This window comes from Talaromyces proteolyticus (assembly GCF_021365285.1).
Source record: "Talaromyces proteolyticus strain PMI_201 chromosome Unknown BGW36scaffold_5, whole genome shotgun sequence".
Classification (NCBI taxonomy): domain Eukaryota; kingdom Fungi; phylum Ascomycota; class Eurotiomycetes; order Eurotiales; family Trichocomaceae; genus Talaromyces; species Talaromyces proteolyticus.
The window spans coordinates 993709-1008571 of record NW_025764281.1 but is presented as its reverse complement, the minus strand read 5'-3'; the positions used below and the strand labels follow the sequence as shown (position 1 = coordinate 1008571).

Sequence of the window (14863 nt, the reverse complement as noted above, 5' to 3'; positions counted from 1 at the left end):
GGGGCAACAACCGGAGCTTCTTTTTTTCGCATTACGGCGGGGGCAAAAGGCATAGAAAAGCATCTGCGACCAATCAGGCCGGCCGGGCGGTGGCCGAATGGCCAATGGGACGCGAGCTGCAGCTTGGCCGTGGGGTTTGCAGAGAAGTTAATTGTTTTAGTATTTGTCTGCTTGATCTGACTCATGCTGGACAGGAATTCAATTGCCTGGGTTTCCAGTCATAAATACAGCCAACTTCTTTCTCATTCCTTCGGTCAATTGAGGAAAGAATAAGTTCACAAAATGAAGAGAGAGGACGTGGTATATTTCGGCGCTGGCCCGGCGGCTTTGCCTACTGATGTTCTGGCGACCGCGGCGGAGGCATTGCAGAACTATCAAGAGACTGGATTGTAAGCTGCTTGCTGGCTATTTAATCTGAAAGGCGAGAGACTGGAGCTAATTATGTCTCTAGGGGTGTTGCAGAGCACAGTCATCGTAGTCAACTGGCTGCAGATATCGTGAACAATATGAAGGCTGATTTGGTGGATTTTCTTAATGTACCCGCATCGCATGAGGTCTTGATTATGCATGGTACTCGACACCAACTCCATCCATGAAAAGAACGTGGAGTACTGACCTTTATTAAATAGGCGGTGGCTCGGGTCAATTCGATGCAACTATCTACAACACTATCTCGATCTGGGTCGAGAAGCAGAGGCAAAATATTATCCAAAGCAAGGCAAATGCCAGCGACGCCGAGGTACTTGAGCAGCTCCAGCAAAAAGTCAAAGCAGACCTGCACTTGGACTATCTAGTCACTGGCTCCTGGTCGTTGAAAGCCAGCCAAGAAGCCGTCCGTTTACTAGGCCCAGACTACGTCAATGTCGCTTCGGACTCACGCAAGATCAATGATGGAAAATTTGGCAAAATCGCCGAAGAGTCAGCTTGGAAATTGAGCGATCGACCTGCCATGATCTACCTCTGCGAGAATGAGACGGTCGACGGCGTCGAGTGGCCTCATTTCCCCAAGGTTTTGCAATCAAAGGCGGCAGATGATGAAACTGTGATTGTTGGAGACTTCTCTTCGACCATTCTTTCACGTAGAATTCCATTTGAATATTTCTCCATTGTGTTCTTTGGCGCACAGAAAAACCTTGGCTCGACAGGAATCACGCCCGTGATTGTCAGGAAAGATCTGGTTTCGCTTTTGACTGGAAAAAACACTGCCGAGTTAATTCGTAAGCTTGGGCTACCTGTGCCGCCTACTATCCTCGACTATTCTGTCATTGCAAAGAATAACAGTCTCTACAACACCCTGAGCATCTTCGAGTAAGTTCTTCTGTTCTAACGTTAGATTATCTTCATTTGTTTACTCTTCATTAGTGTCTTCGTGGCCGGCCAAGTTCTCAAGAAGCTCCTCGCATCTTTCCCAGATAAAGTGCAAGGCCAGGAGGTTGTGGCGGGCAGGAAATCGGCTCTTCTCTATAACACCCTCGATGCATACCCCGAGGTGTACAGAGTGGTCCCCGACAAGGCTGTGCGCTCAAGAATGAATATTTGCTTCCGAGTGATCAAGGTATCGCATAAAGTACCTACCACATTATACTACTCGCGTGACTAACTGGAAGCAATAGGGCGGCAATGTCGACGAGGCTGAAAAGGCTTTCCTGAAAGGGGCCAATGATAGAGCGCTACTGGGTCTAAAGGGACACCGTAGTGTTGGTGGTGAGTTGTCGTTGCTTTCCTCTATGAAGGGAGAGAGTTGCTAATTGAATAAATAGGCATTCGCGCATCCAATTACAATGCCATTCCTGAAGCAGGCGTTGAGAAACTGGCTGCGTATCTGAAAGAGTTTGCAACGACCGCTTAATGTATTAAATAAAAATCATGATTGATGTCGACGAATAAAGAAATGAAGTATTTTATTACTAAGTAGTTCATCTCTAAGCGTGTAATTAATCATTTGATGTCCGGGATGGAAGGCGCCGGGCCGTCTTACAGTCCAAGGCTCGGCTCCACCCCTGTAGTGTTCTTCCATTCAAAACAGACCAGATTGCCAGCGTTGTTGCCATTGCAGACTTAGATATATTTCGACCCAGACGCGAAACAGATAGAAAAAGAAACAAGATCAAAATGCCACCAAACCTTCGCAACCGCCGAAACAATCCCCCGGACTCTGCACAGCCTCGAGTCGTCGAAGTGGACACCGACGAAGAAGCCGAAATCACACGAGCGACAGCACAGCAACAAGAGCGGAACCAGAATGAAAAGGCAGGACAAGGAAAACACAGCAAAGGAAAACACAGCAAGGGAAAAGTTTACAAGACAGACGCGGATGATGACGATGAGGAAGCTGGCATTTCGCTACTCGATGTCATCCGTGTTATCGTGACCCTGGTGGTTTTGGTTGTTGGGTTGAGCTACTATGTAACTGCTGGCGAGAGCTACGTCTGGGGATTCGAAAGCCAGCGGCCTTGGTGGATGCGATATAATGGCATCAAGCAATTTCTCGTAAGCCTTTGCGCCCCTCGATTTTCGCGAAGGAAAAGGATTGGCACTAATCACTTGCCAAACATAGAAAGGACCAGTCAACCTGACCCCCTCCGAACTTGCTCTCTACAATGGGTCTGATCCTTCGCTACCGATCTACCTCGCTCTCAATGGCACTATCATTGACGTCTCCGCAAACCCTAGTATCTATGGACCCGGCGGTGGCTATCACTTCTTCGTCGGCAGGGACGCCTCACGAGCTTTCGTGACCGGCTGCTTCCAAGAAGATCTTACCAATGACATGACGGGTGTTGAGGAAATGTATATTCCCATCGAAGACGATGATGACTCGCAGCATGAACGGGCTTTGACAAAGGGAGAGAAACAGCGTCGTCATGAAGCAGAGGTAAACGAGGCACGAGAGAAGGTGCGCGCACAGGTCAGTCACTGGGTAGGGTTTTACTCGAATCATAAAAAGTATTTCGCCGTCGGTCATGTGATTCTAGAGGATGACGAAGATAGGGAGACAGAGAAGCTGGTGTTGTGTGAAGGGGCACAGCATAACAGACCCCGAAGGAGTGAGCTGAATAAACAGCTCTGAGGTCATCACGATTGTATAGGGACACTCGCCCAGGAGACTGTAGGGTCCAACATGGGATATATATATGCATTACTGGCGTTAACGGTTTTAACGATAAATATTATACGGCAAGATGACTTTATTGGAAGAATTTCCGAGTTCGATTAATTGAAAATCTCGTCTCGTTTTTATTTGACATGTCCATAACTGTATCCGTCCGAACTGTCGTAGTCGTTTTCAACCACTGACCATGTGGTTCTCGCACATTATGGGAGAGAAAAGGTATTTAATTCGTCATAGATAAAACAAAAACACCATTAATTGAATTTGCAAGCACAACCGAACCGAAAAGGAAACCGTTTACTCGGCGGTGACGGCACGGGCTAGAATAGGCATTAGCATTCCTAATATAGGTTACTTTGGAGAGCAAAACATACTGTAGATGTTCATCTTCGAGTGGCCAACGACTTTCTTGATCAATCCCTTTTCCTCCAAGTCAGCAAGAGCCGAACGGGCCAAGCTGCCGTTGATCTTGAGACGATCAACCAGGGTGGCGACGGTGATCAGGCGGTAGGACTGGACATCCTTGTAGAGCTTCTCGGAGGTGGTCTTGTCGAGGACAACGGCGTGGTTGGCCTTGTCCTTGACTATACGAAACAGTCAGCGTCTGTCCCTATTTTTCTCAATCATACACCATCCGTTCCCCAATTCATCGGCGGTCGTCGTTCCCATTCCCGGCTAACCATCATCATCGCAGACAAATCCGACAAAATAATGATTCCACTTCGGTCCGAAAACGACGATTGCCGATGAAATACCCAGGAAAAGGTTGATGCTTTGGCAATTCACGTACCCTTGCCCTTGGACCACTTCTTCTTTTGCTTCTTGCCACCGGTAGATGCTGCTGGGGCCTGTAGAGGAGAGGATTTTCGTTAGTTGGTAAAGTTCGGATTGGATTGGTAACTCGCTCTCAGGAGGGAGGGTGTAGGTAACGCACCATTTTGTCGGTTGTCGTGATTCTTCAACGGGAAGAGAGAAGAAGCATCGAGCCGGGACTTATCGCCAGTGCGAAATTTGAGTGGGGGATGACTAAGCTTGCCTGCCCTAAGCGACGTGTCACGTGAAACTGTTTTTATGGGCTTCGGAGGCCAATCATATGCGGCTAGACGTGCAACTCAACACAACATCAAGAATACAACATCAAGCAATCAGTGTTCATGATGATTTATTAATTTATCTTGATATAATAGATACTACACAATTCTTTTTCACGTGACACAATTTTCCTATCTAACTATTTGCCAGCTCCTGATAAGTCTGCTCCACCATTGGGCGAGCAAATTTTACTCTCAGCTTCCCATATCTCTATCTCCTGCAATGTCTTTTCAATGTCCTGCTTCACTAGTCGGACAGCATCACCCCCCATTAACAACCGTGTCGGCAAAGGCCGGTCATATTTTCCCACAACCGTGTCGTACATCAGCTTAGCACAGATCTCCGGGTCTCCCCAAGTATCGCCAACTCCTGGCATTTCGAGATAGTTCAGCAGCTGTGTCAACGGATGAGATGGGCTGTCATAGGCTGGATGCCGAGGTAGGACCTTCATGCTGCTCGTTTTGGACCCGGCAAAATTTGTCCGTACCCCTCCTGGAGCGACAAGCATGAATCGAATATTCCATTCTGGCTTCATCTCTTGCGCAATTGATTTGGTGAATCCTTCAAGAGCGAATTTCCTGTTTCACATTATGTTAGATCTCTTTGACATTGCAGCGGTGCATTCCATTAAATCTTACCCGGCATGATAGAAGGAGTTACCCGCCACTGTTATTGATCCTCCCATCGAGCTGATATTGATGACTGTTCCACCAGTATTTGGAGGGTTAACCTCTCGAAAGACTCGAACTGCTTCCTGCATAATGAATACAGGTCCCCAGTAGAGAGTCTCGATTAGTTGCCGCGCATCTTCCTCTGGTATCGCTTCAGTATCGCCCGTGAGGGAATATCCGGCATTATTGACTACCACGTCCAGTCGCCCATGTTTTTCAACCGTTTCTCTGATGGCTTTGACAATGGATTCTTTGGAGGTGACGTCTAACCTTAGTTTGAGAACTTTCTTGCTGTCAGGGAGGTAAGATAAGGAGTCCACGTTGCGAGCCGTTGCTACAACATGCTGACCAGCATTGAGCGCAGTCTGCACTATGGCTTTTCCCAATCCAGAGGAACATCCGGTGACTATGTAATTCCAGTCAGGTATGAGACTATATTGAGGCATGAGACTACTTACCAAACCAGACAGCTGTCGAGGCTAGTTTTGTTGAAGGGGCGGTCATTTTTTAGTAATTTTCACTTCGTGTTTACTCTCAGTGGGTGAAATTGAATTAAAGCGTAGAATGCAGATGTATCATTGTGACAGATTCAATTGACCATATATATAGTTTTTCTGAACAGCGTTTATGACACTGTTTTATTCTTGCTGGATTCAATATGCTTCGAAATCGGATTTCTCGTATGTGTCTTAATACGGCAATTGTTGTAAATAGTCTAGTGGTTCAAGCTAGACCGAATTAGGAATTTGTACTAGTTCCTCCTCCAATCAGAACTTCTCGCTATTCCTTTTTCGCCACATCTGGTCAGCCTTCTAACTTCATCTTTCGTTATTTTCGCATAGCGACACTTTTCCTTCAAATTTTACTTAGAAATAAACTCGCTAATCTATATGGACATCACGCAGACTATTTTTCAGCTGCATTTTCAATGACGTACGTACAATAGGCTGACAGAATTGGGCAAAACAACGTCTGGAAGCGCCAAATTTAATTATCCGAGCCTGGCCCTGTCATGGATATGAAAATTGGAGACTCGTCATTTGTGATCATTACGGGATCACCGCAAGAGAATAAGCACAAAAGAATTAGTCATGTGCGATCGCATATCAGAAACTCCCGCCTTCGACATGAGGTCCACCAACAGAGACGGAGACCAGCAAAGGCGACAACAAGCTCACTGCTAGTGTCTTATCCACCGGCACTGGGATCGCCAGAAAGACAGCTGGCAAAGACGGTGGATTTATCGTGGCTGCCTGTTTCTGAAGCTATATGCGAAAGGATGAAAGCTTGTAAGTCTGATTATGCCATAAGGGATCGGCAATTAAATGTCAAATTACTTTAGTTTGACAAGTAGTTGTAAAGTTTTCCGCCAATACATCGAGTCGAGCGCATATGTACATCCGTTTTTGCGCTCTATGATCCCAGCTATGGTTGTGCATGTACCGCTGATGAGCGCCAAGCTCGTTAATGCCACTGCTTGGGACGACCTCAATGGCCCGGATTGTGAAATTAGTGAATTGACACTTTTTCAGAGAGGAATAACTCAGGGGATAATATCAGACTCTATAGCGGATTCGAAATCGTCAGGCAGCGATATTAATATCACGGCACTTATGACACTACTGGCATTTGAGGTAAATATAGTTTGGTGCAATTAGTTTAACTGTTATTAACGCTGATTGTGATAGATTGTCAATGGCGATAAATTGGTTTATAATCGATACAAAGGCATTATTTACCGCCTAGTTGAATCAAGAGGAGGGTTAGATAAATTAGGGTTTGACGGTAACCTGAAGATTAGTTTGTTAGCGTAAGTGTTCAAATCGCCTTTGATCTAATATGTCACCTTCAACAGACACTCATTCATGTTTAGAATCGAGCAACTTGAAAAAGTGATCAAAGGCTTTTCGGAATCGCCTTCTCCACTCGACACAATATCTCTTGGGCGATATGATCAACATAGTCATCCATTGTCTCTACCTAATGATTTTAAAGTGTTTACGTTCGAACAAGGTCAAAAGGATTTATGGTCACGGCAAATCAATATATCTACTCTCCGCCTGCTCAGTGATTTTTATCAGCTGGTTACTCTATCTATATGCTATCACCGCTCGTCCGATGACCCAGTCAGGCGTCAGCGTACCCTGATCCATTGGCATTTCCTTCATGATAACCTAGTCATGTTGAAGTCAACCCCTTACTGCGTGGAAATGGAATTAGACCATATATTACTGAACGCTATCTTCCTATTTGCTTCGGAGGTACATGATGACTATTCACAGCAAAAATCCGTTAATGAATTGCGAAATATTCTCTGGAAATTCAAGGTGGACAACTATCATGGGCCATTACCAGGTGCTCTGATTTGGTGCTTGGCTGTTGGTGCAAGAAATAGCTCACCGGATTCCTTCCGTAAATGGTTTCTTATGCAGCTCACGCGAATTGCATGCCCGTCGGCGTTGGATGATCCTACAGAGGTATCGAATAATCTGGATTTGATCTTGGCTGGTTTAGATACAGTGAGAAATATCCAAAATGCGGCGTCAGAGTTTTAATGGCAACCATTATATCGAAGTATATGAGGCGATGTCAATTAGTGGTCTATCATTTGTCTCTGCTATGACCATATAAGTGTTTAAGAAAATAAAATTTTTGATATCAGTTTGGAACAGTATTCTCTCTATGTTTGAGGGTAACCGTCTCCACTAACAGAATGGAGCATGTTGAAATACCCATGCCCATCGTCACCTACTGAAAGATGACCAAGAACAGCATCATCAGCCGTGTTGAACCAGAATACATCTGGCTCACCGCGAGCAGTCGCTGTTACCCAAGTGACATCATATCTTCCTGCCTCACTACGCGAAATCGGAACCCCCGCAATATTCGGGTTGCGGTCCTGTGACCAAACGTGTACTGCAGCGAAAGTGCTATTGGCCGTTGTAATAAGTAGCTCTTGCTCTCGTGGATGCCAAGCAATATTTCTGACATTGTGCTCATGTACCAAGGCTGATTTAAGATTAATAGAGGCACTTAAAGACCAAATCCAGACGATGTTTGGTTGAGTTTGGTCTACTGTAGCTAGGAAGTCGCTGTTATATGAGAACCGTAGCATTGAAACTCCACGAGGAAATCCCGCAGAGTCAGCACTAGCTGTAGTAAAAGCCGATGAAGAAGAGGCTTCGGCGTATTCGAGTTTTCCCTCAAAGGACATACGCTCCCGCCAGACTGCGGGTGATTGGGTATCGATTTGAAAGGTATGTAAGAGTGTTGTAGAGCATGAGAACTAACTGAATTAGTGAAAGCTTGTCATTTCAAAAATCTGAAAACCACATACTGTTCGAGTATTAAGTAGGTCTACTGTCCCATCAAACTTACCAACAGCTAACAGTTCAGAGCTTTGCTGCCGACGTTTCAGAGGTGCCCATTCTATACATCTAATACCGAGATCATGCGTCGTTTCTGTATCTGGTCGTCCGGAGTATGTTCGGAATAGCTGACCATCAGCTGTGTAAATGAGTATCTTTGTACCGTTGTTGGCGGCATCCCAGATAGCGATCCATCTTCCATCCGGGCTCCATTTCAATCCCTGAGCATCAATTGTTGGCAGGATGACCTTTGAAATAGTTTCATAGGAGCAAGCTTCATGGATTGTCAGCAAGTCACTAGTTTCTGGTTTTAGCAGAATAGCAAGTTGCCTTGTCCTCGGCCGATAGCCGTACCCTTGGCTGCTTGGATTGCAGAATTTGGGTGACTTGATAACAAGACTTTTTGCAGAATCAAGATTGAAGATAGTCGCTTTTGAGCTCCACGCGTGAAAAAGAATGGCTTCGTCATCACTCGCTCCAAAGTCAACAGAAGTTAAGCTTGGCTCGATATTCTCGATGTCTGCGTGCCATTCAAGCGAATCCACTTGCCAGACGGAAATTCGACTTTCGCTGCCACATATGATACGGTAATGGGAAGCAAGATCCAATGGTTCTTCGTGTTGGGTGGTGTTGGGCTTGTTTTCACCGTCACTGGTTGCACCAGACCCTGATATCTTGAGAAATTTTAATTGTGTACTGAGGGGTTCCTTAAGTTTGCTGGACTGAAGAAATCGTGTCCCTTCAATCGGCACTGCAGAATGTATCCATATTTCCTTCTTTTTTATCTGTACAGTATATTCACCGCCATGTGAGATTGATATCAATGAAGGACCTAGGTTGGAGGTTAGCAGCGCGAGGGACTAGACAGGGGAGGAGATATACCTGTATTGCTTTGAGACGCCATTATTGTATAACTGATTAAAATATGGACCCGGGATATATAGAGGAGCTACCATGGTCAAGCTCGAACTATTGTAACAACCAAACCGATCATTTTTAGCAACTATTCTACCGTGGCGCGGTATCCAGGGCTCAATATTTACTGTACCTACACCCCCACAGCCCGATAAGATAAGGCTTCGGGATAACATTATTCCGCTGCGGTGATGGCGGAAATTGAATTTGGCCCAAATTTATTCCATGCTGTTTTTTACACCACACTGTTCATATCATACAAAAAGAAAGGGAAGACGCCAATCTTTCAAAATAGGGATTTTCCACATCAAACCCCCAGTTTGGGGCCTGAAATACTTCAGATCGCGACTACCTGCAGTCCTGAAAATGGCGCAAGAACCTGTCAAGACGCCGTCCCCAACGACAGAGCCCGCACAGCCCGCAAGGCCGAAGTTGACGGGGAGGGAATTTTACAAGAGTATTGGAAGCCCAAAATTCATTGTTGCGCCTATGGTAGACAGATCTGAATTTGTAGGCTATTACTATGCCCTGTCTCTACCTTCACATTTGATAAGCTAATGCTTCTCAGGCATGGAGAATGCTCACCCGCTCCTACATGAAAAAACACGCGCCAAACCCTCTTCTTGCGTATTCCCCAATGTTCCACGCTCGATTGTTTAAAGAAACTGCGGGATTCCGTGCTCAATTCTTCCAGCCTACACGCGCGGTTGATGGGGAAACAGTGACACCTTTTCTTGACGGCAACCCCGCCATCGATCGCCCACTCTTTGTGCAGTTTTGCTCAAACGACCCAGAAGACTTTATACAAGCCGCTCACCATGTAGCTCCTTACTGCGATGCCGTCGATCTCAATCTTGGATGTCCGCAGGGAATTGCGCGCAAGGGAAACTACGGCGCATTTTTACAGGAGAACTGGGATTTAATATACAAGTTGATCAATAAGCTACACACAGAGCTTCCCATTCCGGTAACAGCCAAATTTCGCATTCAAGAAACAAAGGAAAAGACGCTGGAATACGCGAAAATGATTTTGTCGGCGGGTGCTAGTATCATCACCGTTCACGGTAGAAGGAGAGAGCAGAAAGGTCACAATACCGGTGTTGCTGATTTGACTTACATCCGCTACTTGAGAGAAAATTTACCTCCCGACACTGTTATCTTCGCAAACGGAAATGTTTTGAATAATGGGGATATTGAAAAATGTTTAGAAGCCACAGGTGCAGATGGTGTCATGAGCGCTGAAGGCAATCTCTCGGATCCTACAATTTTCAGTGAAGTGCCTCCTGTGGGATGTGAAGGCCGGGAGTATTGGCGCGGTCGCAACGGGAAAGGAGGATATCGTGTAGATGCAGTTTTCCGTCGTTATCTTGATATCATTCATCGATATGTCTTACGTGATGCGGTCCCTGTGAGGAAGCCATTGTTCCTTCCATCCGATCCGGTCGACTCTACTCAAAAAGAAAATGAAACGAAGCCTGTTGAGGTAGAAGGAGAAGAAGAAGAAGGACCACCGAAAAAGAAACAAAAGCGCCAGAAAGGAAAGAATAAAGTGAAAGTTAATGATCCCAGCCTGTGTGCCATGCAAGGCCATCTATTCCAACTTCTTCGGCCCATGGTTTCAACTAAAACGCATATTCGTGATGCTCTAGCCAAATCTGCCAACGGTGATATCGCTGCTTTTGAAAATATTCTCAGCATGGTGGAACAAGCGGTGAAGGAAGGCCTTCAAGAATATGAGAAAAATCCTGAGCAATTCGACAGTCAACACAATCGCGAAAAGCTTGAGGGGTCAAAGGCTACAATCGCGGAGTATAGTCGACCTTGGTGGATCTGTCAACCGCACATTAGACCGCTTCCAGATGAGGCGTTCGCCATTGGGGCTATGACTGTTAGCAAGAAGGACCAACGTAAGGCCGAACAGTTGAAGAAAGAAAGTAAGGGGCCTGCACCAGTTCAGGTATCATCATTATCGCCTGCTGTCGCCGAGAGTGAAATAGTGAAATCTCAGGTCGATACACTGGTGCAGGGCTGATTTTCTTTTCTTGTTATTTCGTTTTTACTCTTTTAAATACCCCAGGATCAGATTATGGGATTTGCATAGCCGTGCCCTTTATTCTTTGGTGGATAGAACATAAATATGTATATAGTGATTATTGTTTATATATAGAAATAGACCAGATCTGGCTAGCGGACAAAGACTCAAGTACTTTTATGGAAGTTGCTGTAATGTCTTTAGTCACGATCAATTGATACTTCTCTACTTGGACATTGGAACGGTCTAGGCATATTACCGAGCAAATGATTTCGATAAAAACATCGCCACAAATCCTCAATTGTAATAGGTCGATAGTCAATCCAAGCGATCAATGCAACTTGCCAACTTCACGCCGCCACACAGTAATAGTATCCTACGAGGAGAGTTTTGCAGTCTTTCCCAACGGCTGGATTCCAGCCTTCAAATTGAGAGACAGTAATTATAGGGTAGTGGTCCGATACGATGGAGATGCAGGTATCTCCAGACTCTGCCTTGTAGTATTCCGTGCATCCAGAGACGATGCCAGGTTGAGTAGGTGAGGGAGCCGCAGCCCAAGTTGGTGTGACTGTCACCATGGCTGTAGGGATGCCTTCTCGTTCCAGTAGACCGAATCCATTGAATTTCCGTTTGGAGAGCTTTTTCCCACCACTGACTCCCACGCAGACATAATAGCCAGTCAGGAGAACCTGGCAACTAGACCCTACAGCTGGATTCCAACTGTAGAACTCGGAAAGGCTGATCTTATTGTCGTTGGCAATTCCCACACATGTATCTCCTGACTGAACCTTGTAGTAATCGTTACCTGTTTTCCAATGTTGAATTAGAATATGTTGATATTTTTGGTACTTTAGAGTATTTATACATACAGTTGCTAGCAATGCCGGTTTGCGTTGGAGATGGAATTGGAGATGGAGTCGAAGCTGAAGTACTTGATTTAGTAGGGAAAATACTACTGCATGTAGAAATGATAAGAGTACCTGAAATCCCAACACAGACATAGTACCCAGCTAGCAAGTTGGAACAGTCAGACTTCACGGCTCTATGAATGTGTTAGTAGTAAGAATGAAAGAAGGTCTCATGTATCCATAAAAGGAATTAAATTAAAAATCAAACATACGGGTTCCAAATGTAGAACTGATCAAGTGTAAAGTTCCCAAACTTTGAAACAATAGCGGCACAGTAATCGCCAGACTCGACAAAGTAGAAGGCGTCACAGTTAGAAGTTAGACCTGATTGTGTAGGAGAAGGCGCTCCCGCGGTGACGGTGTCCGCACGGCCAACTTTAATGATAGAGGTTGTGGAAGTTGGGGCAATAATTGGATTTTTGGCAGCCACAATATCAAAGCCCTTGTCGTTTCTGATAACATGCCCTGGTTCAATGATTCCCTCCTCCTGCTCATTGATGACGCGTGCAGTCGCAGCCCCTACGAAGAGGAAGTATATCAAGGACTTAGCGAAGAACCCCATGGTTTATTGAAATAAAGTAGATAGAACAGCAACTATGCAAAGTAATTTGCTGTAGAAGTTAGGTTGAATTGATCTACATTTGAAGGACGAGACTGGCCCTTATATAGGTTTGGGCAGCGATCTCGACCCCTGCCTAAATAAACGGTCATAGTCTCGAAAGATTGAAAATAAATTTCACAAACATGTCAATTACCAAGATAGAGATAGAAAACTTAAACGACCGAAAAGTAACAGTTGTATGCTACAACTCTGGGGTCGCAGTGAAACATCGATGCTCCAGATGTCTGTGTAGCTGTAACTAGCCGGCCCACGTATTCAGACATCCGAATGCGCTGTACAGACCACGAAATGAAAGCCTGGCTATGCAAATAACCGAGGTGTAGCCTGATCGATATTGGAAACCCCAGGCTTTAGGCCCAATCGGTTTACAACGAGAACAAAGAAACTTCCTGTTATCTGACGTATCTTACGGTAATAAGTAATTTGAATAAGACATAATCTAAATTTATCCATTAAAACCAGCATGTATTTGGTAAAAAGAATGAATGATAAAAATATCGCAACCACAGGGTTGCGATATTGGGCGGGCGAAATGACTTAGCTATAGTAACTTTAGTGCTCCTATATTTTATATCAAATTGTCAATGCTATATCACTAACTAAGGCCAGTAGTAGACTAAGTTAAGTGAAAAAAATCAATAGAATTTACCAGCTGAAAGTCAAAGTGCATTGGGCACAAGGAGCAAGAAAGCCCTAAAGCGGATTCGTCCCACTGAACAAGTAGGTGTGCGGATACGCAACGCTGCATGCAGGTACAATAGAAAGGATTGCGAACACAGCGCAGGTAAGACATTGTTTAACAACAAAATATCTTAACGTATGACAAATTACAAAGGTAATCCAAACCTTTCACACATGACAATTTTTCTTGCTTTTATTACACAGACAACACATACTAAGTCTGTATTAACTTTCAAGAAACAAATAATAAAAATATCATAAAAACATGGGTTTGATGGTGACTAAAGTCTTGGCAATGATTGTATCAGATGACCCCAATAGGAGGTTAAGACTAGGGGCACCAAGATGATGCAAGCTGTGAACTATTATAAATGCTCTTTATTCTGATTTCTGTTAGCCAATTTTTAACCTTATCATTGTGAGATGGAGTATATTTATCCAAAATTTCAGAAAACATATTATAACGCAGTGAGCTAAAGAGAACCATTATCTCAGTAGCTACTGCCCAGCAGCTTTGAGTAACTGTTCTGACATAGAGTTGAGGTAAAATAATATTGTTTACCGAATGAAAAGCTTGTAAAATATCATGACCACGTGATCTCAAAATATGTCAGACTAAATATACGACTATAATACCACTAGAATCCTTACTACGTAAGGGTTGCGCCCTTTCGGTCTAATGGTTAAAAGTTCGACAAAATATGGACTATCTCATCGAATCAGGAACCTTTGCTCAGCCCTTCTAGGACCACAGACTCAATAGCAAAACCACAACATCTAGTGAACCACGCTCTATTTTGGAGACTTAACTCAATGCAATGAGGGGCCATAGACACAAATACCACCTCAGTCTTTCGGGACGAAATGAACGCCATTTGGTAGCTCTGCATGGCTGCTGGGGTTGAGAGCCAAAGACTATCAAACTCACTTAACCCATGCATAACCGGAACTTTGACAGCTCTGCAGTACTTCTGCCAGGATTAGATCCAAATTCCATTAATATCCTAGACTTCGCCAAAAGGAATTGGTTTGTTTAGGCGAGCCGTATGTTCACTCATTTTTTCCTTGCTTCTCAGAATATGTTTCACAACAATCGTCTGTATCTTCCTTCGCAAAAGGCATGGTACTGTCACCATACCCCGGGCGAGTGACTGATATTACTGGAATACCTAAGGCGTCAGAGACGCTGGCAATTGAGTGCTCAGAATCGCTGTCAAAATATTCAGCGTCATATCCACCGCCGTGAAGGCAAATAATGAGAGGTCTAAATTTATCCGACGAACGCTTTACAGGAATAGAGAGCCGCCCAGAGGTGACTCCCCGTCATCAAGTTTGAGCATGAAAGGCTGCATGATTCCATGAAGCTTTGAACGTTCCCCTCACGAAGGCACTTGTTGGCCGTTCTTTGATTGTCTCGCAGTAGTCGGCGGGGTAGTGTTGTACAAAACTGTCAACCAATAAG

At 44.7% G+C, this 14863-nt stretch overlaps 8 protein-coding genes across 8 annotated transcripts; 4 read left to right on the top strand and 4 right to left on the bottom strand.

Annotated features, from left to right (window-relative positions):
* Position 1: 1 nt before the first annotated feature.
* Positions 2-1924, top strand: BGW36DRAFT_148897 (phosphoserine aminotransferase). Its single transcript, XM_046209487.1, has 6 exons — positions 2-389; positions 452-570; positions 630-1308; positions 1363-1555; positions 1614-1704; positions 1761-1924. The coding sequence occupies exons 1-6, from the start codon at positions 283-285 to the stop codon at positions 1847-1849; spliced, it is 1278 nt and encodes a 425-aa protein (XP_046073083.1). The 5' UTR covers positions 2-282; the 3' UTR covers positions 1850-1924.
* A 188-nt stretch (positions 1925-2112) lies between these two features.
* Positions 2113-3070, top strand: BGW36DRAFT_358144 (putative heme/steroid binding domain protein; the record flags this gene model as incomplete). The annotated part of the gene is made up of 2 exons (XM_046213942.1): positions 2113-2490; positions 2558-3070. The coding sequence occupies 2 exons, from the start codon at positions 2113-2115 to the stop codon at positions 3068-3070; spliced, it is 891 nt and encodes a 296-aa protein (XP_046073082.1).
* Positions 3071-3192: 122 nt separating this feature from the next.
* BGW36DRAFT_376472 (ribosomal protein S25) lies at positions 3193-4072 on the bottom strand. Its single transcript, XM_046215884.1, has 4 exons — positions 4047-4072; positions 3903-3960; positions 3487-3696; positions 3193-3432 (listed from the first exon to the last, which is right to left on the bottom strand). Exons 1-4 carry the CDS (start codon positions 4047-4049, stop codon positions 3410-3412), a joined length of 294 nt encoding a protein of 97 aa, XP_046073081.1. The 5' UTR covers positions 4050-4072; the 3' UTR covers positions 3193-3409.
* Positions 4073-4343: 271 nt separating this feature from the next.
* BGW36DRAFT_460503 (putative 3-oxoacyl-reductase) lies at positions 4344-5470 on the bottom strand (the record flags this gene model as incomplete). The annotated part of the gene is made up of 3 exons (XM_046222095.1): positions 5334-5470; positions 4843-5281; positions 4344-4782 (listed from the first exon to the last, which is right to left on the bottom strand). The coding sequence occupies exons 1-3, from the start codon at positions 5377-5379 to the stop codon at positions 4344-4346; spliced, it is 924 nt and encodes a 307-aa protein (XP_046073080.1). The 5' UTR covers positions 5380-5470.
* Positions 5471-5717: 247 nt separating this feature from the next.
* Positions 5718-7504, top strand: BGW36DRAFT_376469 (uncharacterized protein). Its single transcript, XM_046215883.1, has 4 exons — positions 5718-6164; positions 6238-6509; positions 6564-6685; positions 6749-7504. The coding sequence occupies exons 1-4, from the start codon at positions 5888-5890 to the stop codon at positions 7428-7430; spliced, it is 1353 nt and encodes a 450-aa protein (XP_046073079.1). The 5' UTR covers positions 5718-5887; the 3' UTR covers positions 7431-7504.
* On the bottom strand, positions 7493-9247 carry BGW36DRAFT_148867 (WD40 domain protein). Its single transcript, XM_046209486.1, has 3 exons — positions 9126-9247; positions 8213-9075; positions 7493-8161 (listed from the first exon to the last, which is right to left on the bottom strand). The coding sequence occupies exons 1-3, from the start codon at positions 9145-9147 to the stop codon at positions 7556-7558; spliced, it is 1491 nt and encodes a 496-aa protein (XP_046073078.1). The 5' UTR covers positions 9148-9247; the 3' UTR covers positions 7493-7555.
* A 151-nt stretch (positions 9248-9398) lies between these two features.
* BGW36DRAFT_460500 (dihydrouridine synthase family protein) lies at positions 9399-11377 on the top strand. Its single transcript, XM_046222094.1, has 2 exons — positions 9399-9668; positions 9727-11377. The coding sequence occupies exons 1-2, from the start codon at positions 9525-9527 to the stop codon at positions 11188-11190; spliced, it is 1608 nt and encodes a 535-aa protein (XP_046073077.1). The 5' UTR covers positions 9399-9524; the 3' UTR covers positions 11191-11377.
* BGW36DRAFT_148853 (uncharacterized protein) lies at positions 11377-12720 on the bottom strand. The gene is made up of 4 exons (XM_046209485.1): positions 12311-12720; positions 12171-12232; positions 12060-12113; positions 11377-11995 (listed from the first exon to the last, which is right to left on the bottom strand). The coding sequence occupies exons 1-4, from the start codon at positions 12658-12660 to the stop codon at positions 11541-11543; spliced, it is 921 nt and encodes a 306-aa protein (XP_046073076.1). The 5' UTR covers positions 12661-12720; the 3' UTR covers positions 11377-11540.
* Between the last annotated feature and the right edge of the window lie 2143 nt (positions 12721-14863).